The 20,203-nt window shown below is 36.4% G+C and overlaps 1 protein-coding gene across 5 annotated transcripts in view; it reads right to left on the reverse strand.

Annotated features, from left to right (window-relative positions):
• INPP4B (inositol polyphosphate-4-phosphatase type II B) overlaps positions 1–20,203 on the reverse strand; it is an 834,063-nt gene that overhangs the window by 75,687 nt on the left and 738,173 nt on the right. For all 5 annotated transcript variants that reach the window (XM_032147659.2, XM_032147632.2, XM_032147654.2 and 2 more), the window contains 5 exons: positions 19,641–19,813; positions 18,345–18,468; positions 17,180–17,297; positions 7,690–7,830; positions 3,236–3,333 (listed from right to left, as the gene is read on the reverse strand). In XM_032147659.2, the coding sequence (XP_032003550.1) occupies positions 3,236–3,333; positions 7,690–7,830; positions 17,180–17,297; positions 18,345–18,468; positions 19,641–19,813 (654 nt within the window). The remainder of the gene's footprint in view (positions 1–3,235; positions 3,334–7,689; positions 7,831–17,179; positions 17,298–18,344; positions 18,469–19,640; positions 19,814–20,203) is intronic.

The following is a 20,203-nucleotide window of genomic DNA, read 5'->3' on the forward strand; positions in this document are numbered from 1 at the left end:
ATGTAAATAGCTGTTATACTATATTTTAAACATTTTAATAATATTTTTGTCATTGCATATTTATATTTTTTTCAAATATTTTTGATCTGTGGTTGATTGAATCTGCACACACAGAACACATGGATATTGAGGACCAACAATATATTACTTTCTGCAGATGAAGATTCAGCAAAGATTTACAGGAAAGGAACTTTTGGGATTCCTATATGTGGCCTCTTTCTCTGCAACAGGCACATCCCAGTTCTAGATGCCATGAATTCCCCAAAAGAAAAACAGACACAGAGGCCACCCTGCCCTACCAAGACTTCCATTAATGGCCTTTCTACAGTTGCAAGGAAGATGGGGGTGAAGGATAATAATATTTGAACTTGGCTGAATATTTATTCCAAATGAAACTGAGATTTTAAATAGTTTAAAAGCACTAGACCATGCTAAACATATTGAAAGGGCATGTTGATTGGCAACTTTATCCATTCCCCTGTCCTCAATTACTAACTTCTAAAGGTTGATGAGTGCTTCATAAAACTGGTAGTAGTTACTGAAATAAAACTATTCCATGTTTGTAGATTGCTGAATTGTGACTATAAATTAAAATTGCTACATATATAACAGAATTAGAAGACATTTTGGGAAGAATATTTAGTCCACAAATGTTTCTATATGAGAAGAGTAAAAAGATGAGAGCCACTTGACTGGGAGTGAATATATAAGCTAAAATTAATTTATCATTAAGTCCTGATAATACAAAAGTCAGGGATATACCTTAAAGTTAAGAAAATCTTTAGAGAAGAAACATTTTTTTACTTCAAAAATAGAATTCACCTACTTAATTCATAAATCATTTAAAAAGAGGATCAGTAAGTTAATAGCACATCCATAACGAATTAAAAAGTGACAGCAATATGTTTAAGAAATTAAACTATCCTTTATCATTGACACAAATTATCCCTTGATTTCACTATGAAAGAAGGAAAATAACAGATTATATGGATTATGGATATGACCCAGCATGACAGTTCTTTCCTTCTTAGCAAATGGCCTAACCTCTACTCATACTCTTATAAAAGCTTTATGTTTTTTCCTTAAATAGAGCACAACTCAAATCATTCTTTGACTTGCAATATGTCTACAGGAGGAATAAACCCATATGTCATTATAATCGTATAGATTGGATTTGTACTTTTGTTATGGAGCGCAACCACAGCCATACTACAACTCCATTCTGTGTCAAATACAGTTGTCTCAAAAATACAGGAAACAAAATATCAGAAAACAATCCAGTATGTTCAGACAACTGTGTAAGCAATGAAATGCAATTGGTTTTATACAAAATTCCATCTTGTTTGCAAGGAGAGAAATATATTTACATGTTTTGAAAAACACTTGTGTATATTTAATTGGCAATATATAGAATCACATGTTGTTGCTGTTATTTTGAGACAGAGTCTCACTATGTCACCCAGGCTGGAGTGCAGTGGCACAATCTTGGCTCACTGCAACTTGTGTCTCCTGGGCTCAAGCCATCCTCCCACCCCTCGGCCTCCTGAGTAGCTGGGATCACAGGCACATACCACCATGCCCGGCTAATTTTTGTATTTTCTGTAGAGATGGGGTTTCACCATGTTGCCCGGGCTAAAGTTTTTTAAACTTATATTCCCATGAAGAGTTTAAGTTACTTGAATATAGAATTATTTTGTATTTCAACAGTACCTATACATATTTCTTTAGCAATATGATTGTTTTAAGTATAGTACTGAAATCCTTCACAGACTTTGCCAACAACCTACTTTGTAATATATATTTTGAGTAAGGATGGCATATTATTTTAGTTCTCAAACATTAGCATGAATCAGAAGTCACCTCAAAGGCCTATTAAAACACAGACTCCGGGAGAGTTTGGTAGATTCACAGTGTGGCGGCCTGCGAATTTGCATTGCTAACAAGTTTCCTGGTGATGCTGATGCTGCTGGCCTGGGGACTACATCCACTTTTCAAGAATTAATATAAGAAACATAATTTTTACCAAGCTACTGACAAAAATTCTGAGACTTTTTTTCCAAATTGTAAGTAACTTGTTTAAAAAATCATTAACGTCCAAGTTATAATAAACTCTTTTTTCATTAATTACTAAAGAAAAATAGTTTCACTTACATTATTAACTTTTCAGGTAATTAACAAATTTAATACTCAAAGTATGCTTGCTGCCAAAGAATCTCCATGTACTTAAATTCATTTTGGCAAAAAATAATATTTGATTTGACATAAAATAATATAAATCATAATATAAAATCTGCAAGTGACATTTTTTAACTATCCACATGGGCACGCATATGCCACTGTAATATTTGGATACCACATTCATTAGGTTATGAAGACATAAACACTCTGCCACCTGAGCTATTTCACACTAAATAACAGAATATAAAGCAGTGAGCAAATTGTTCATGATTACACAACAAATAGTAATAAGTAGACTTTGATTACAGTTTTTGGTTAAAATATTATAATTTTCCTACTTTATTAAAACTTAGCTTCTTATCATTGTAAATACCTCAACATATTTATACTATTTGTAGATGAATTCCAAATACATTCCCAGTTCTCTTACTTTGGACTGCTCAAATGTTATGTGCTTAATACGATGGGGAAAAGAAATGTAGAATTGAACAATGGACCCCTCCAAAACAAATTCCAAAAGTGTAAAACACATTTTTAAAGGCTTGGGTGCCTTAACTTTTTTTGCATAAAATATTGCAATACATATATTTAATAAGTTAGTTCCCTCATTCACATTGACTTAATATTGTTTTGTGTAACTGGTATTATATCTGATGTTCTCCTGCATGTGTGTCCTATGTCTGATGTTGCTTATAAATGGAGAGTTAAATCTTTAGTAAAGTCTTTTATATGGTTAAGAATTATACAAAATTTTTATCAGACTAATTAAAATGTCTAATTATAAGGTCCATATTTTTATTATTTGGCATTTTCCAGTGGCAATGAAATTAATGTCTCAGAATGAACAGCAGGACACATTCAAGAAGGCAATCAAGAGAATGATGCAGGTGTTGGCCATGCCACCTTGGCAATCAGTCTTTTTGGATCAGATCATTTCAAAATCACGCTCACATCCCCACCTCTGCTTCTGTAGTCCACTGACCTCTATGTCTGATCTCTTCTAAAGATTTATAATCAAGAAGCTATTATTGCTATCTTCTCTAATTCACATACTTACAATCAGGAGGCATCTTTTCCATAAATATCTTGTAATATTCTTGTAGAAGTTCGAAGTTTTCCTGATTAATACTTTCTTGCAAAGAGACATCTCCAAACCTACAAACAGAAGAAAGAAAGAAAATAGCTATGGGTTATAAAATGGTACCAAACAGTAACACATTTTACCTTTCCTTTTTAAATAGATTGGAATAATTTCCTAAGGAAAGAGTCTGTCTCATTTTTCAAGCTACAATGCACAATGATGATTTCAAACATATTCCAATCTCCACTGGCCCTGATTTCACTAATCGCTTCTAACACCTCAAATATCCTCACAATCATCAAATGTGAACCTAGATAAAATACCATGTATAAAACACCAGTCTCTGTGCATGGACATAATTGATATCAGTTTCCCCATCCTACTCCACACCTCCGTGGCAGGGCTGCCTCCCTGTATGTGTTTTAAAAATATTTTCTTACTATCTATCCAACCATCCATTTCACTCGTGGCAGCTGAGGGTGGGAACCAGAAGACCAGCACTGGACACTGGGCTGCACGCAGTCTTGCCCACACTGTCAACTGCTGTAGGCACACGTAGAGCCAGATTTCCCAGATAGTAGATCACTTCTGCCGACATTTGTTTTCTGTTCATACCGTGAAGTCAAATGGTTCTGTACATGTAGTCTTCCACCTCTTGTTCAAGACAAACCTGTCTACCTGTGTGTCACTAACCTTGTGTTCTCTTTGAGAATTTCCCAAGTTCAAACGTAAAACTCACTTGTCTCCCTATAAAAGGATGCTATGTAAATGGCTTCCAATATGTATCTTTATCAAAATCTGTATTTCTAGGTGTCAGTAGAAAATTTCAGTGTGCATTTTCCAACTCCACTTCAAATATAATATAACCCAAAACTAAAACTGCTCCCTCATTTGAACCATTTCTAAGCATGTCCCCAATATTTTGGCACTAATTCACGTTCAAAATCTAGGCATCATTTTGGATTTCCTCCTTTCCTCACCTTACCCACTATTCCTCAGTCTTTTCATATCTCTGGTATCCCTTCCTTTTTTTTTTCTCAACCACTGTCATTATATATTAAGATATTTAATTATATCCAGTTTCGACTCTCCTAAAGCTTCCCAAATACCACAGAACTATGCCTCTAGTCTCTTTCACTTCCAATTTACTTTCTGGACCCTTGGCAGACCATCCAGTCTCAATGAAAAATGAATTCACCGATACAAAAAATATTTAACATCAACTACGTACCATACATTGCACCATGCAATAAATGAAATGTTGGAAAAATTAATCGAATATATATTTCATCATATCAGCTCACTGAACTTCAAAGCTTCTCTCCTCCCTGAAAGGACGATGTCTTATAGTCTCCCTAGTTTAGCATCTAACTTTCCACAAAGGCTTCCAAAACCTCTTGTTGGAATGTAGTTACAATGTCCTCCCTTAGCAGCAGTATTTCAATGCCTTTGGGACTTTTAACATTCTATCCACTCTTGACTGGAATGTCTTACGTTCCTTGATAGCTTGATTAACTCTGATTCATCTTTAAAGCCTGGCTCATCTCCTCTATGATACTTCCCCAACGGATTCATCTCCCATCTGTGAATCGCTTTCCTTTATGCACTATTCCTGTTCCTTCCACACCTTTAATTATTACATGAGCCAAACTGTAATGTAATGTTTGTTGACTTGTCTTCCTCACTGCATTACACCTTCTTTCAGGATAGGAAGCCGATTCCATGCTTCTTGTTACCCTCTATTCCTCTTATGTCTCACAGCTTGGCAGAGCAGTCCTTGGTACAAAGTCAGTGTTCAGTATCTATACTGAGTTGAACTTGGAGAACAGGGATACAGACCTCAAAAATGTAGAGGAGTTTCCATAGAATCTGAAATATATTCTTCTAACGTTTTCAGACACTGTAATCAACTGGTATTTAAAAAATACCATCCTTGCTGGAGTCACATTAGTGTTATGGAGTAAATGTTTGTGTTGTCCTAAAATTCATATGTGGAAGCCCTAAACCCCCAAATGGCAATGGCAGTATTTTGAGATAGGGCCTCTAAGGGATAAAGTTAAATGAGATTATGAGAGTGGGCTCTTTCTTTCCACAGGCACAAAGAAGACGTTATATGAGCACACAGGGATAATGTGGTCAGTTGTCTGACAGCCAGGAGAAGAGCCCTCATTGGAAACCAAACTGGCTGGAACCTTGACCTTGGACTTCCCAGCTTCCTGAACTATGAGAAATGAATTTCTGTTGTTTAAGCCACCCAGTCTACAGTATTTTGTTACAGCAGCCCAAGCAGACTAATAGTATTTAATTATCTAAGAATGGTCATATACAACATCTACATTTTGAATTTGAGTAAACAGTAGTGAAATACCACTTCTAGATTACATAGCATATCTAACATGTAGATGCTGCTGGTAAAGCTTAAAACTCAGAATCAGAAAAAGGAGGTTCAGAGAACAGAGAGTAAGCAATATGCTCAAATTAACAGTTGGTTGATGTCAGAGTGCTATTCAAATTCAGGCCTCCTGCTTCTCTCAGGGTTTCCCTACTTTGCCATTTTGCTCCTTTTCCAGTCTTGGGTGTCTTGTACAGCTTCCATGTGTGAAAAAAGTGCATTCTTAGTATACAAGAGAGATGAGAAGGAAGGAAAGGACACTTCTGAAATAAAATGACTGACAACTAAAACAGTCACAATGACATGAATGATGCAAATTAGTCCATCTTAGAAGCCTTGAAAATATAATGCTGACTAGTCTTTGAAAAGTCTGTAAATGGAAGAGTCTCATATCTCTCTCAAGATCACAATCACAGACCTTATTAATTCCAACTCAAAACACTCTACTCTAGTGTACCAAAGAAGAGGCAATTTGGAGTGCTCTTCCCCTGCTCCAAGTTGTATAGTTTATGCTCAGGAATATCATTCATCTCAAACATTGAATTTGCTGAGACAAATATATACAGATAAATAGAATATAATCTAATTCTAGACACTAGCTTTCAAAAGTACTAAATATCAAGGCAAGGAATATGCTAGGTACTTTTAAACTTACCTGTGGGGCAGGAGTCACTTGGAGAGTGAATTATAGATAAGAAAGCATGTTGAATATTATAATACCAAAGACTATCAAACTCCCCAAATTGTTGCCTGTGAAGGAACTTCTCCAGCCAGCCCCTAAAACCAAGATGATAACTTCTTTCTCTAAAATATTTCAAAAGTATGTTCTATGATCTTTTTTTGTTTGATTTTTGAGACAGAGTTTCGCTCGTATCACCCGGGCTAGAGTGCAAAGGTGCAATCTCGGTTCACCGCAACCTCCGCCTCCCCATTTCAAGCGATTCTCCTGCTTCAGCCTCCCAAATAGCTGAGATTACAGGCACCCGCCACTATGCCCAGCTCATTTTTGTATTTTTAGTAGAGTTGGAGTTTTGTCATATTGGCCAAGCTGGTCTCGAACTCCTGACCTCAGGTGATCCAACTGCCTCGGCCTCCCAAAGTGCTAGGATTACAGGTGTGAGCCACCGACCCTGGCCTGTTCTATGATCTTTAACTGTTATCTATGCTTTCTGTAATCTCTGTATGTGAACCACGTAAGATGTAAAAATAAGTCTTTCAAAAAAAGAGGTTTTTTTTTTTCTTTCTTTCTTTCTTTCTTTTTTTTCTTTTTTTGAGATGGAGTCTCACTCTGCCGCCCAGGCTAGAGTACAGTGGCATGATCTCAGCTCACCACAACCTCCATCTCCCGGGTTCAAAAAATTCTCCTGCCTTAGCCTCCTGAGTAGCTGGGATTACAGGCGCTCACCACCACGCCTGGCTAAGTTTTGTATTTTTAGTAGAGACGAGGTTTCACCATGTTGGCCAGGCTGATCTTGAACTCCTGACCTCAGGTGATCCACCCGCCTCTGCCTCCCAAAGTGCTGGGAATACAGGCGTGAGCCACTGCGCCCAGCCAAAGAAAAGTGTTTTTTAACAGTGACTTATGGGATCACAGTACAATCATTTGCTGACTGAGCAAGTCATTATTAAAAAAGCTAACATTACCAAATAATAACCATTAAAATAAACACACAAAAAAAGACTCTGTTTTAGATTAAAAAATTGATGCTATTATCTGTTTACAATATTGAGATATATTCTAACATTTAATATACACATAGGTATTTGGAAACAAAGAAGGTTAATCCATGCGAATGCTTTATTTAGTACTGGCATCAAGATTTTCCTCAATGTTTTTGCCACATTTAAATTTGACTTGGGCCAGGATTCCTTAAATATGAAAATTTACCTTCTATCTCAAATAATTTGATACTGATAAAAAGAAAAATGTTACTCATAAATCGATGTTAGTTCTACATGCAGAGACATGGGACTTCTCATCTTATGCTTAAAAGGAACAAAGAAAAATCTCAAGTGCCACTCTTACACCAAAGCTTACCTTTCAGCCAGAGTTTGCTGTTCATTGATTCCAACATTAAAAAGTACTGGATACACATGAAGCAACTGTCCTTCTTTAATCTGTAGAGGTAGTGACTCGAACATTCTGGCTGGAAGCTTGACCTCTACCACGTAATGTTCTCTAAAGAACGCAGAGGACAAAGGGAAGAAACATTACTTATTTGTTTTGTGTTATTTTAGATTTATTGGAAGAAAACATTAAAAGGGTTGGAATATAGCACTGATTTAGGTTTCCGTTTGCTATATGCTTATATTCCTCATTCATTCATCTCCTTATTAAATTACTTGACATAAAAAATTGTAAGAATTCATTTATATGTGTGATTTCTCTACCTCACTCTGAATTCCTTCAGGAAAGAAATGTTTAGTTCATTTTTGTATACCCAGGGTCATGTGTATTAATAGCCTCAATTTTTTTGTCTTTATTTAATTATTTTTAAAACTCAATCAGTCCTAAGAATAAGAACAATAATTTAATGACTGCTGTTTCAATACAGTGAAGCTAAATAAACCAAATAATTTATATGATTTTTTGGTATGGCCTGTTTGTTATCACTATTGATGAGTGTTTCTGTTTATGAGGGGCTGATGGAAAGGTAATGGTTTTATTGCTTAGAGTGAAACTTTTGGGAATTCTGCTCATTTTGAAACATTAACATATCACAGGAGCATTTTTCACTGGAAATGTCCATTAAAAACTACCCCTATTTTTTAATGTTGAAAATTTAAGTTAGGATTAATACAATATGATTAATCAGAGTAGCTACTTACATATTTTAAAAATTGTCATCTTCTGATACAGTGTGAACTGAATATAGAAATTTAGAAAGTTTTGCCCAGAGGTTAGGAAAATCCATGTGTTTCAAGACCTGTATAGAGTGGTGGCATTGTAAGATATGCACTGGGGAAATAAGCATAGGGCAAATAGTGAGTCTCTTTGTGAAAATCTTTTTAATTTCTCCTAGTATAACATTATTGATAAACAGTGTGGACCACTGACTCTGAGGCTTGTTTCTTTCTAGCTATGAAATAGAGACCTGGTAAATAGCATGAATTTAGCAAGCAGGGATGTAGCATTACCTTCAGATGAATGAGCGCATTATTTTTCTTTGTTTAATTGCTCTCAGTGCCATTTACAATAGCCTGGCTAACAGTTTTTCAGGAATATGAGAAGCACCAATGAGTCAGTTCATGCTTTAAACTTGTTCTGAAGGTGAAACATATAATTTCTTTGTGATAATTTTACCAGCTTTATTAAGAAATTGATATGAATTCACACATTTTAAGTATATAATTCACAATTTCAACAAATTTATAGAATTATACAATGAAGACAATAATCCAGGTTTAGTACATTTCCATCAACTTAAAAAGATTCCTTGTGCCTGTTTATAGTCAACTGTACTACCACTGCCAGCCCAGAACGCCACTCATCTATTTTTTCTCTATTTCCTATGAATGAATTTTATTTTTCTGCACATATCCTATGAATTGATTCATACAGTATGTAACCTTTTCTGTCTGGCCTTTTTCACCTAGCACAATGTTTTTGAAGTCATCCATGTTGTGGCATGTATCAGTAGCTTATTCCTTTTAATTAGCAAATAGAATTCTATTGTATCGATATCACATTTTGTCAACACATTTATCAGTTGATGGACACTTGGATTATTCCATGATTTGGGGAATTATTAATAATGCTGCTATGAACATGCAGGAATGAGCGGTGGTATGGAGGTATGTTTCATTTTCTCTTGGGGGTATGTCTAAGAGTCATATGGTAATTTTATATTTAACTTTTTAAGACTGCCAAACTGTTTTCAAAGTGACAATTCCACCAGCAAGGTACAAGGGTTCCAGGTTTTCCACATCCTCACCAACATTTGCTCTTATCTGATGATTCTAGTGCGAGTGAATTGGTATCTGTGATTTAAAATTTATTCTCCTAGTGAGGAATTATGTTGAATATCTTTTCTTGTATTTATAAACCATTCATATATCCTATTTGGTGAAATGGCTATTCAAACTTTTTGCCCATATCTAAATTAGGTTTTTGGTGTCATTATTATTGAGTTGTAACATTTATTTACATATTCTTAATATGAGTCCTTTTTCAAATACAGGATATGTAAATATTATCTTCTAAACTGTGGCTTGTCTTTTTACTTACTTAATGGTGTTCTTTTGATGCTTAAATGTTTATAATTTTGATGAAGTCCTATTTATCTATTTTCTTCTTTCACAGGTCTTGATTTTTGTGTTATGTCTAAGAACTCATTACCTAAACTGATAACAACAAACTTCTCCAAGTTAAAGGAGAATGTTCAAACCCATCACAAAAAAAGATAAAAACCTTGGAAAAAGACTAGACAAATGGCTAACTAGAATAAACAGTGTAGAGAAGACCTTAAAAGACCTGATGAAGCTGAAAACCATGGCACGAGAACTACATGATGCATGCCCAAGCTTCAGTAGCTGATTTGATCAAGTGGAAGAAAGGGTATCAGTGATTGAAGATCAAATGAATGAAATGAAGTGAGAAGAGAAATTCAGATAAAAAAGAGTAAAAAGAAATGAACAAAGCCTCAAAGAAATATGGGATTATGTGAAAAGACCAAATCTACATCTGATTGGTGTACCTGAAAGTGACGGGGACGATGGAAGCAAGTTGGAAAACACTCTGCAGGATATTATCCAGGAGAACTTCCCCAATCTAGCAGGGCAGGCCAACATTCAAATTCAAGAAATACAGAGAATGCCACAAAGACACTCCTCAAGAAGAGCAACTCCAAGACACATAATTGTCAGATTCACCAAAGTTGAAATGAAGGAAAACGTGTTAGGGGCAGCCAGAGAGAAAGGTCGGGTTACCCACAAAGGGAAGCCCATCAGACTAACAGCAGATCTCTCAGCAGAAACTCTACAAGCCAGAAGAGAGTGGGGGCCAATATTCAACATTCTTAAAGAAAAGAATTTTCAACCCAGAATTTCATATCCAGCCAAACTAAGCTTCATAAGTGAAGGAGAAATAAAATGCTTTACAGACAAGCAAATGCTGAGAGATTTTGTCACCATGAGGCCTGCCTTACATGAGCTCCTGAAGGAAGCGCTAAACGTGGAAAGGAACAATGGGTACCAGCCACTGTAAAATCATGCCAAATTGTAAAGACCATCAAGGCTAGGAAGAAACTGCATCAACTAACGAGCAAAATAACCAGCTAACATCACAATGACAGGATCAAATTCACACATAACAATATTAACCTTAAATGTAAATGGCTAAACGCTCCAATTAAAAGACACAGACTGGCAAATTGGATAAAGAGTCAAGACCCATCAGTGTGCTGCATTCAGGAGACCCATCTCATGTGCAGAGACACACATAGGCTCAAAATAAAGGGATGGAGGAAGATCTACCAAGCAAATGGAAAACAAAAAAAGGCAGGGGTTGCAACCCTAGTCTCTGATAAAACAGACTTTAAACCAACAAAGATCAGAAGAGACAAAGAAGGCCATTACATAATGGTAAAGGGATCAATTCAACAAGAAGAGCTAACTAACCTAAATATATATGCACCCAATACAGGAGCACTCAGATTCATAAAGCAAGTCCTTAGAGACCTACAAAGAGACTTAGACTCCCACATAATAATAATGGGAGACTTTAACACCTCACTCTCAACATTAGACAGATCAACGAGACAGAAAGTTAACAAAGATATCCAGGAATTGAACTCAGCTCTGCACCATGTGGACCTAAAAGACATCTACAGAACTCTCCACCCCATATCAGCAGAATATACATTCTTCTCAGCACCACATTGCACCTATTCGAAAATTGACCATGTAGTTGGAAGTAAAGCATTCCTCAGCAAACGTAAAAGAACATAAATTATAACAAGCTGTATCTCAGACCACAGTGCAATCAAACTAGTACTCAGGATTAAGACACTCACTCAAAACTGCTCAAATACATGGAAACTGAACAACCTGCTCCTGAATGACTAGTGGGTACATAACGAAATGAAGGCAGAAATAAAGATATTCTTTGAAACCAATGAGAACAAACACACAACATACCGGAATCTCTGGGACACATTTAAAGCAGTGTGTAGAGGGAAATGTATAGCACTAAATGGCCACAAGAGAAAGCAGGAAAGGTCTAAAATTGACACCCTAACATCACAATCAAAATAACTTGAGAAGCAAGAGCAAACACATAGGAAAGCTAGCAGAAGGCAAGAAATAACTAAGATCAGAGCAGAACTGAAGGAGATAGAGACACAAAAAACCCTTCAAAAAAATCAATGAATCCAGGAGCTGGTTTTGTGAAAAGATCAACAAAATTGATAGACTGCTAGCAAGACTAATAAAGAAGAAAAGAGAGAAGAATCAAATAGACACAATAAAAAATGATAAAGGGGATATCACTACTGATCTCACAGAAATACAAACTACCATCAGAGAATACTATAAACACCTCTAGCAAATAAACTAGAAAATCTAGAAGAAATGGATAAATTCCTGGACACATATACCCTCCCAAGACTAAACGAGGAAGAAGTTGAATCCCTGAATAGACCAATAACAAGCTCTGAAATTGAGGCAATAATTAATAGCCTACCAACCAAAAAAGTCCAGGACCAGATGGATTCACAGCCGAATTCTACCAGAGGTACAAAGGGAAGCTGGTACCATTCCTTCTGAAACTATTCCAATCAACAGAAAAAGAGGGATTCCTCCCTAACTCATTTTATGAGGCCAGCATCATCCTGATACCAAAGCCTGGCAGAGACTCAACAAAAAAAGAGAATTTTAGACCAATATCTCTGATGAACATCGATGCAAAAATCCTCATTAAAATACTGGCAAACCGAATCCAGCAGCACATCAAAAAGCTTATCCACCATGATCAGGTGGGCTTCATCCCTGGGATGCAAGGCTGGTTCAACATACGCAAATCAATAAACATAATCCATCACATAAACAGAACCAAAGACAAAAATAACATGACTATCTCAATAGATGCAGAAAAGGCCTTTGACAAAATTCAACAGCCCTTCAAGCTAAAAACTCTCAATAAATTAGGTATTGATGGGACGTATCTCAAAATAATAAGAGCTATTTATGACAAACCCACAGCCAATATCATACTGAATGGGCAAAAACTGGAAGCATTCTCTTTGACAACTGGCACAAGACAGGGATGCCCTCTCTCACCACTCCTCTTCAGCATAGTGTTGAAAGTTCTGGCCAGGGCAATCAGGCAGGAGAAAGAAATAAATGGTATTCAATTAGGAAAAGAGGAAGTCAAATTGTCCCTGTTTGCAGATGACATGATTGTATATCTAGAAAACCCCATCATCTCAGCCCAAAATCTCTTTAAGCTGATAAGCAACTTCAGCAAAGTCTCAGGATACAAAATCAACGTGCAAAAATCACAAGCATTCCTATACACCAATAACAGACAAACAGAGAGCCAAATCATGAGTGAACTACCATTCACAATTGCTTCAAAGAGAATCAAATAACTCGGAATCCAACTTACAAGAGATGTGAAGGACCTCTTCAAGGAGAACTACAAACCACTGCTCAGTGAAATAAAAGAGGATACAAACAAATGGAAGAACATTCCATGCTCATGGGTAGGAAGAATCAATATTGTGAAAATGGCCATATTGCCCAAGGTAATTTATAGATTCAATGCCATCCCCATCAAGCTACCAATGACTTTATTCACAGAATTGGAAAAAAGTACTTTAAAGTTCATATGGAACCAAAAAAGAGCCCACATTGCCAAGACAATCTTAAGCCAAAAGAACAAAGCTGGAGGCATCATGCTACCTGACTTCAAACTATACTACAAGGCTACAGTAACCAAAACAGCATGGTACTGGTACCACAACAGAGACATAGACCAATGGAACAGAACAGAGTCCTCAGAAATGATGCCGCATATCTACAAATATCTGATCTTTGAAAACCTGACGAAAACAAGAAATGGGGAAAGGATTCCCTATTTAATAAATGGTGCTGGGAAAACTGGCTAGCCATATGTAGAAAGTTGAAACTGGATCCCCTCCTTACACCTTATACAAAAATTAATTCAAGATGGATGAAAGACTTAAATGTCAGACCTAAACCATAAAAACCCTAGAAGAAAACCTAGGCAATACCATTCAAGACATAGGCATGGGCAAGGACTTCATGTCTAAAACACCAAAAGCAATGGCAACAAAAGCCAAAATTGACAAATGGGATCTAATTAAACTAAAGAGCTTCTGCACAGCAAAAGAAACTACCATCAGAGCGAACAGGCAACCTACAGAATGGGAGAAAATTTTTACAATCTATCTATCTGCCAAAGGGTTAATATCCAGAAGCCACAAGAACTTAAACAAATTTACAAGAAAAAAACCAAACAACCCCATCAAAAAGTGGGCAAAGGATATAAACAGACCCTTCTCAAAAGAAGACATTTATGCAGCCAACAGACACATGAAAAAATGCTCATCATCACTGGCCATCAGAGAAATGCAAATCAAAACCACAATGAGATACCATCTTTAGCCAGTTAGAATAGCCATCATTAAAAAGTCAGGAAACAACAAGTGCTGGAGAGGATGTGGGGAAATAGGAACACTTTTACACTGTTGGTGAGACTGTAAACTAGATCAACCATTGTGGAAGCCAGTGTGGAGATTCCTCAAGGATCTAGAACTAGAAATACCATTTGACCCAGCCATCCCACTATGGGGTATGTACCCAAAGGATTATAAATCATGCTGCTATGAAGACATATGCACACGTATGTTTATTGTGGCACTATTCTCAATGGCAAAAACTTGGAACCAACCCAAATGTCCATCAATGATAGACTGGATTAAGAAAATGCAGCACATATACACCATGGAATACTATGCAGCCATAAAAAAGGATGAGTTCATGTCCTTTGTAGGGACATGGATGAAGGTGGAAACCATCATTCTGAGAAAACTATCGCAAGGACAGAAAACCAAACACCACATGTTCTCACTCATAGGTGGGAACTGAACAATGAGAACACTTGGACACAGGATGGGGTACATCATACACTGGAGTCTGTTGTGGGGTGGGGGGAAGGGGGAGGGATAGCATTAGGAGATATACCTAATGTAAATGATGAGTTAATGGGTGCAGCACACCAACATGGCAGATGTATACATATGTAACAAACCTGCACATTGTGCACATGTACCCTAGAACTTAAAGTAGATATATATAGAACTCATTACCTAAACCCAACTTACAAATATTTCCTTCTGAGTTTTCTTCTAGAAGTTTCACAGTTTTAGCTCTTACATTTAGACCTATAATCTATTGTGAGCTAATTTTTGTATATGTGTACATTCTTCTTTTTCCATATAGATAAACCAATTGTCCCAGCATCATTTTTTGAAAAGATTCTCCATTCTCCATTGGATCACCTTGGCAGCTTTGTTCAAAATCAATTAACTTTAAAGATAATAGTTTATTTCTGGACAGTAAATTTTGTTCTATTAATCTACACATACATACTTATGCTAATACTACCTTGTCTTGATTATTGTAGTTTTGCAGTAATTTGTGAAGTCAGAAAGTGTAAGTTTTTCCACTTTGTTCTTCTTTTACAAAATGTCTGGGTCCTTTGCATTTACATATAAATTTTAGGTTAGGCTTGCCAATTACTGCAAAAAGACTACAGAGATTTAGATAGTGATTGCAATGAATCTATAGATCAATTATGGAGAATTATTAAACAATATTGAGTCTTCTAATCCATGAACACAGGCTGTCTCTCCATTTATTGGATCCTATTAATTTTTCTCAGCAATATTTTGTGTCTTCTGTGTACAACATTCAGACTAACTTTGTTAAGTTTATACCTATTCTTTTCTATGTGATTATAAGTTAGACTTGTTAATCTAAACCACCACTGTTTCTGACAACTTTCAGGATTGTGCTATTTCCTACTCCAATCCAAGTCAAGTCAGCCCCCTCTGTTAGTGAAGCTGCTGGTGTTAATGGCCTTGCCCTAGGAAATTGTGTTCACAGGGCCAGGGTTGATGGGAGCAGTCCTCAGCAAAATGCCACAGACTCTTACTGATGCTGCCCAATGTTCACTAGTTTCTCACAAATAAGTACTTCTGAATTTGTGGTGTGCATCCAATTTATTCTGTTTATCCTAAAATGGTTGTTTTGGATTATTATTTCCAGTTGTAATATTGCTTTTGGAGAGAGGGTGTGCTAAGCTGCTCACTTCATCATTCTTGGAGTCACGCCCCTACCTGCATGACCACTTTTGAGTTTCAATACTGCTTGAACAACTTCTTCAGAAAAAGCATGCTGTACTCTGCCTACACTAAATGGCCTGGTAAGCTTTCCTTAAACATTGTGATATAAGTATTAGTGTTTCACTTTTGATAGTAAACTTGAGAGAAATATAGAACTGTACTGTTTTTCAGGTGTGCATATGAGCAATTTTATTCTTTTCCCCCAAATGAATGGCAAGTTAAGCATTAATTCTAGGTAAATATTTAGTTTCTGAGGATGTACGTTTTTTGTGAGTAAGAAAGTCACCTTTCAGTCAACTATGTGGTTCTGGGTATCCTTCACAACATTTAAAATAATTATTATATGTTTACTATCAACAGGAAAACAAGTTTACTTTGAACTTTATACTTAGTGTGTTTTGCATCTCTCTCTAGCATGAAAAGGCTCTCCCTTTTGTATATTCATATGTTTTGAACATGACCTCAGAATATTTAAAATTTTAAATATCCTTATGCAGCAATTAAAAGCACTAACACCAGAATAGTTTGGACTTCTGATTGAGACAACTTACTATAAGATGTGTCTCTTCTATTGGAGGTCTGTTCTACACACCATCATTTTTCTTAATTATTTCTGATATTTTGCCTATCATACACTGACCTTCGAGGCTGTTTATTGAAAACCCTTCTCGGAAATCTCACAGTCTGAGAGTGAGTTGTCAGAAATAATTAAGAAAAATGGTGGTATATTCCCCTGACACAGAAATATATCTTTTCTAAAATGTTGCTGCTTTTAACTGAATTTAATTTAAAGTCATTTCAAGAATTATGACTCTATGAACTGAACGATTCCCGCAAAAGTAAAAACACCCAGAGCTTTGGATGAGATAGTAATAAGGATAAAAATGTTCTCATGCAGGCTATTATTTTGAATTTCTTGTATTTTGTGGGAGAGTACTGCCACACTCAACTCACTACAACTTAAAACATTCATGAGACTTCCAGGAGTTTTTCAAGATTATCCCCTATCCTATCATCCACATTTATTTCTTACCAAAAAGGAAAAGAAAACAAAAGAAAAATTCCCAAATCAAACCTGAATTCTCCTTGCCTCCTCTGACAGGAGTTAATATGACATGTCTAACAAAGCCTGGTCTTCAGGAAGTGAGCACTGCTTACCGTCTTCCTGTTACAACTGGCAACACATCATTGGATTTGGCTTCAATTATTTTAAATGCGACTTTCTTTAAATCGGAAATGCCAACAGCCATGTCCTCTAGCATTCCAATTTCATCGCCTAAACAATAGAAAAGGCACTTAGTTACAAACAAACATTTGAGGAAAATGTCACTAGCTACTATGCCTCCCTGCTGGAATTTGTTCTAGCATTTTATTGAATGAGTTTCTGAATGCAGTGAACCTACTCCAGACACTTTTCCTCAGAGGCTGAAGGTGTTTCTTAGTGAAATGAGAACAATTTCAATGGACTTCAGAAGTCCATCTACTCTTTGAGGGAAGGAAGAATGTGGACATTTGCTGTGAGGCTGGAGAGAGGTTTTAACCCTTTTATGATTTGGGTACATTTCTTTCTGTTGGCAGGACTGATATGTGTTGTCTAGAAATAACAGAGGTAGCTGAATTGATCATCACTGACCCAGGTTCATGCTCGTTTTGTATCTCCATACATTAACAAATGAAGCCTGACAGGGAGAACATTAAGATTCCAGATCAGCACTCTCTAACAGAAATACGTGAGCCACATACATAATTTTAAATTTCCTGGTAGTCATTTTTTAAAGAGTGAAATTAAAAAGGTAGAATTAATTTTAATAATATATTTTACTTAATCAAGTATATCCAAAATACCATTTCAATCGTAAATTAATATGAAATTATTAATTATCAATATAAAATACCTTTTAAAACTAGTTTTTGAAATCTGGTATGCATATCTAGTACTTATTGATTTGGACCAGATACATTTCAAGTACCCAAAAGTCACCCAAGGCTACCATACTGAACAGCACAGTTCTAGACATTACAGGGTTGAGACTTTAAAATCCAGTCATTGAAACTATGTTGGCACAGAGCCTTTTATATTAAAAAAGCCAGATGGCTGCTCAGGAGTCCACTCTGAAATAATCTATAATTCCATTTTCAAAGCATAATAGGAGGCAAAAGTAAGTTACAAGGTGAATGCAAAAAACTGAAAGTTATATTATTTTTGTAATACTTGGCGCAATAAAGGTTTACTTCTTATTTTTATGTTTTCTTGAAAAATTTATGGATTAAATATCCTTATGAATAGAAATGTGATTTTAACTTGTACTAAAGCAATACTCACTGTATGTACTTAGCAGTCCTTCATATTGTACTATCAACCCCACTGTGTGAAGCTGCTGTAGGAAGCCTGGGTCATACAGACTTGTCTGTAATTTAATGATAAAACCACAAACCAATCCAGCAAGCTGAAAAAAAAATATTGATATAAGATTTACTGCAGTTAGCAAACATATTTGTTTTATTTTGAAATATTTTAAGACTTCTGAGGCATCACAGATTCGATTCCCAGATATGTGTAACAAAACTACAACTATTTGGTAGGCATAGTAAAACAAGTTGACAGTCTTTTATCTAGAATTGCTGTGTATAAAAGTCTTGGGGAAGGTAGAAGTGCAAAGGGAAAAAGAACATGGACAGGAGTCAGGTTGATGGGTCTTCAAATCTTATGTCTACCATTTCTAACAGTAAAATCATAAACACTTAAGCACTTCCAAATCTTACTATTTTTTGTACATGTAAAATAGAGATGATAATAATCATTTCACAGGGTCATTAAAAGAACACAATGACGAAACATGTATGTATAAGGCAGAGCATATTTTCCGATACCTGGTTAGCTTCATGTGCCACTGGACCATTCATGAAATAGTGGGGGAAAACGACAGTTTGGTTAAAACCTTCCCTTTTCCTAGAATGTTTAGAAAGAGAAGTCTTCTTTTACTTTCCCTCATATGTCCTGTCTATAAAACTCAGCCATGAGGATGGAGGCAGGTGGGGAGAAGGAAGGCACCAGCACACCCACCGTGATGGAGGCAGGCCTTGGCATTATGAATCATGTTGGGTGTAGGCAAAGAAGGTGGCCCTGTCAAACCTCCCATTCGAGCCTTACTGCCCTGAAAACTTATTTTAAAAACAAAATAAGAGATCATTGTGAAACCCTGTCCCAGGACTCATGGGGGAGCTGTACAAATAAGTGACTACAAACAGATCCCCTTTGCCAAGTCCTAGCTCGTCACCTGCAGTGCAAGGCAACAGTCCCTTTCCTTACACTTATGTAGACCCAGAGCATAATACAAAGATGATGACCACTTGCTTCACGGACTTCATGCCCTGTGAAGCAGAATTTACATGTTAGAGACTTGGCCATCTCTTTTCAGAGATAAATACTTAAGGTCTCATGAACTCTTTGCTTAGGATATTCAGCTGATATTTATCGTGAATAAGAAACATGGGATACGAAAACTTTAAGGATCTTTTAAAAAATGAAGCTGTCCCAATAAGAATTCTATTCATCATCAAGGATAGGATGTTAACAATCTGGCATTGTTTTGTACTAACAATAACAACAGGCACCTACTGCTTGGCTGAAGACAATGTCTCTTCTTAGCGTCAGCATCAGACACTGGGGCAAGCTGTATGCAAGTTCCTGAAGGAGCACAAATGTCAGGGACTGCTTGGCTCGGTTCACCACTTCTCCCGTGCAGTCCTTCAGGGTAAGGATGAGGGGATACAACTGTTCATACCAGTCCTCTGCAGGGAGGGGGTGTAAGAACAGTGCAATAGATGAAGGAAGGTCTTGGAATATAATGCAGAACTCCAACTTATTTTTAATTTTTCAGTAAGTTAGACATATTCTTAAGGATTCACAAAGATTAGAGCTGAAGATCTCTAATTTAAATCTCTCCCCTGAACTCCACAATGTCCATAAGCAGCCACCCATTGGACCTCTCCACGTGGATACATTTAAGTTATTTGCAGCAGATCTCTCTTCTCCGCTCATCTCTAATCTGTGCACTGCCTGTATCTTAGTGAGTGGTGCCATCAAATCTTTCTCATACTGGAAACATAAGTTCTACTGGACTTCCTCTTCTGCAGTTTTCACATTAACTTGGTCATTAAATTAGTTCTACTACCGTAACA

Source organism: Hylobates moloch, unplaced genomic scaffold (genome assembly GCF_009828535.3).
Source record: "Hylobates moloch isolate HMO894 unplaced genomic scaffold, HMol_V3 SCAFFOLD_3, whole genome shotgun sequence".
Classification (NCBI taxonomy): domain Eukaryota; kingdom Metazoa; phylum Chordata; class Mammalia; order Primates; family Hylobatidae; genus Hylobates; species Hylobates moloch.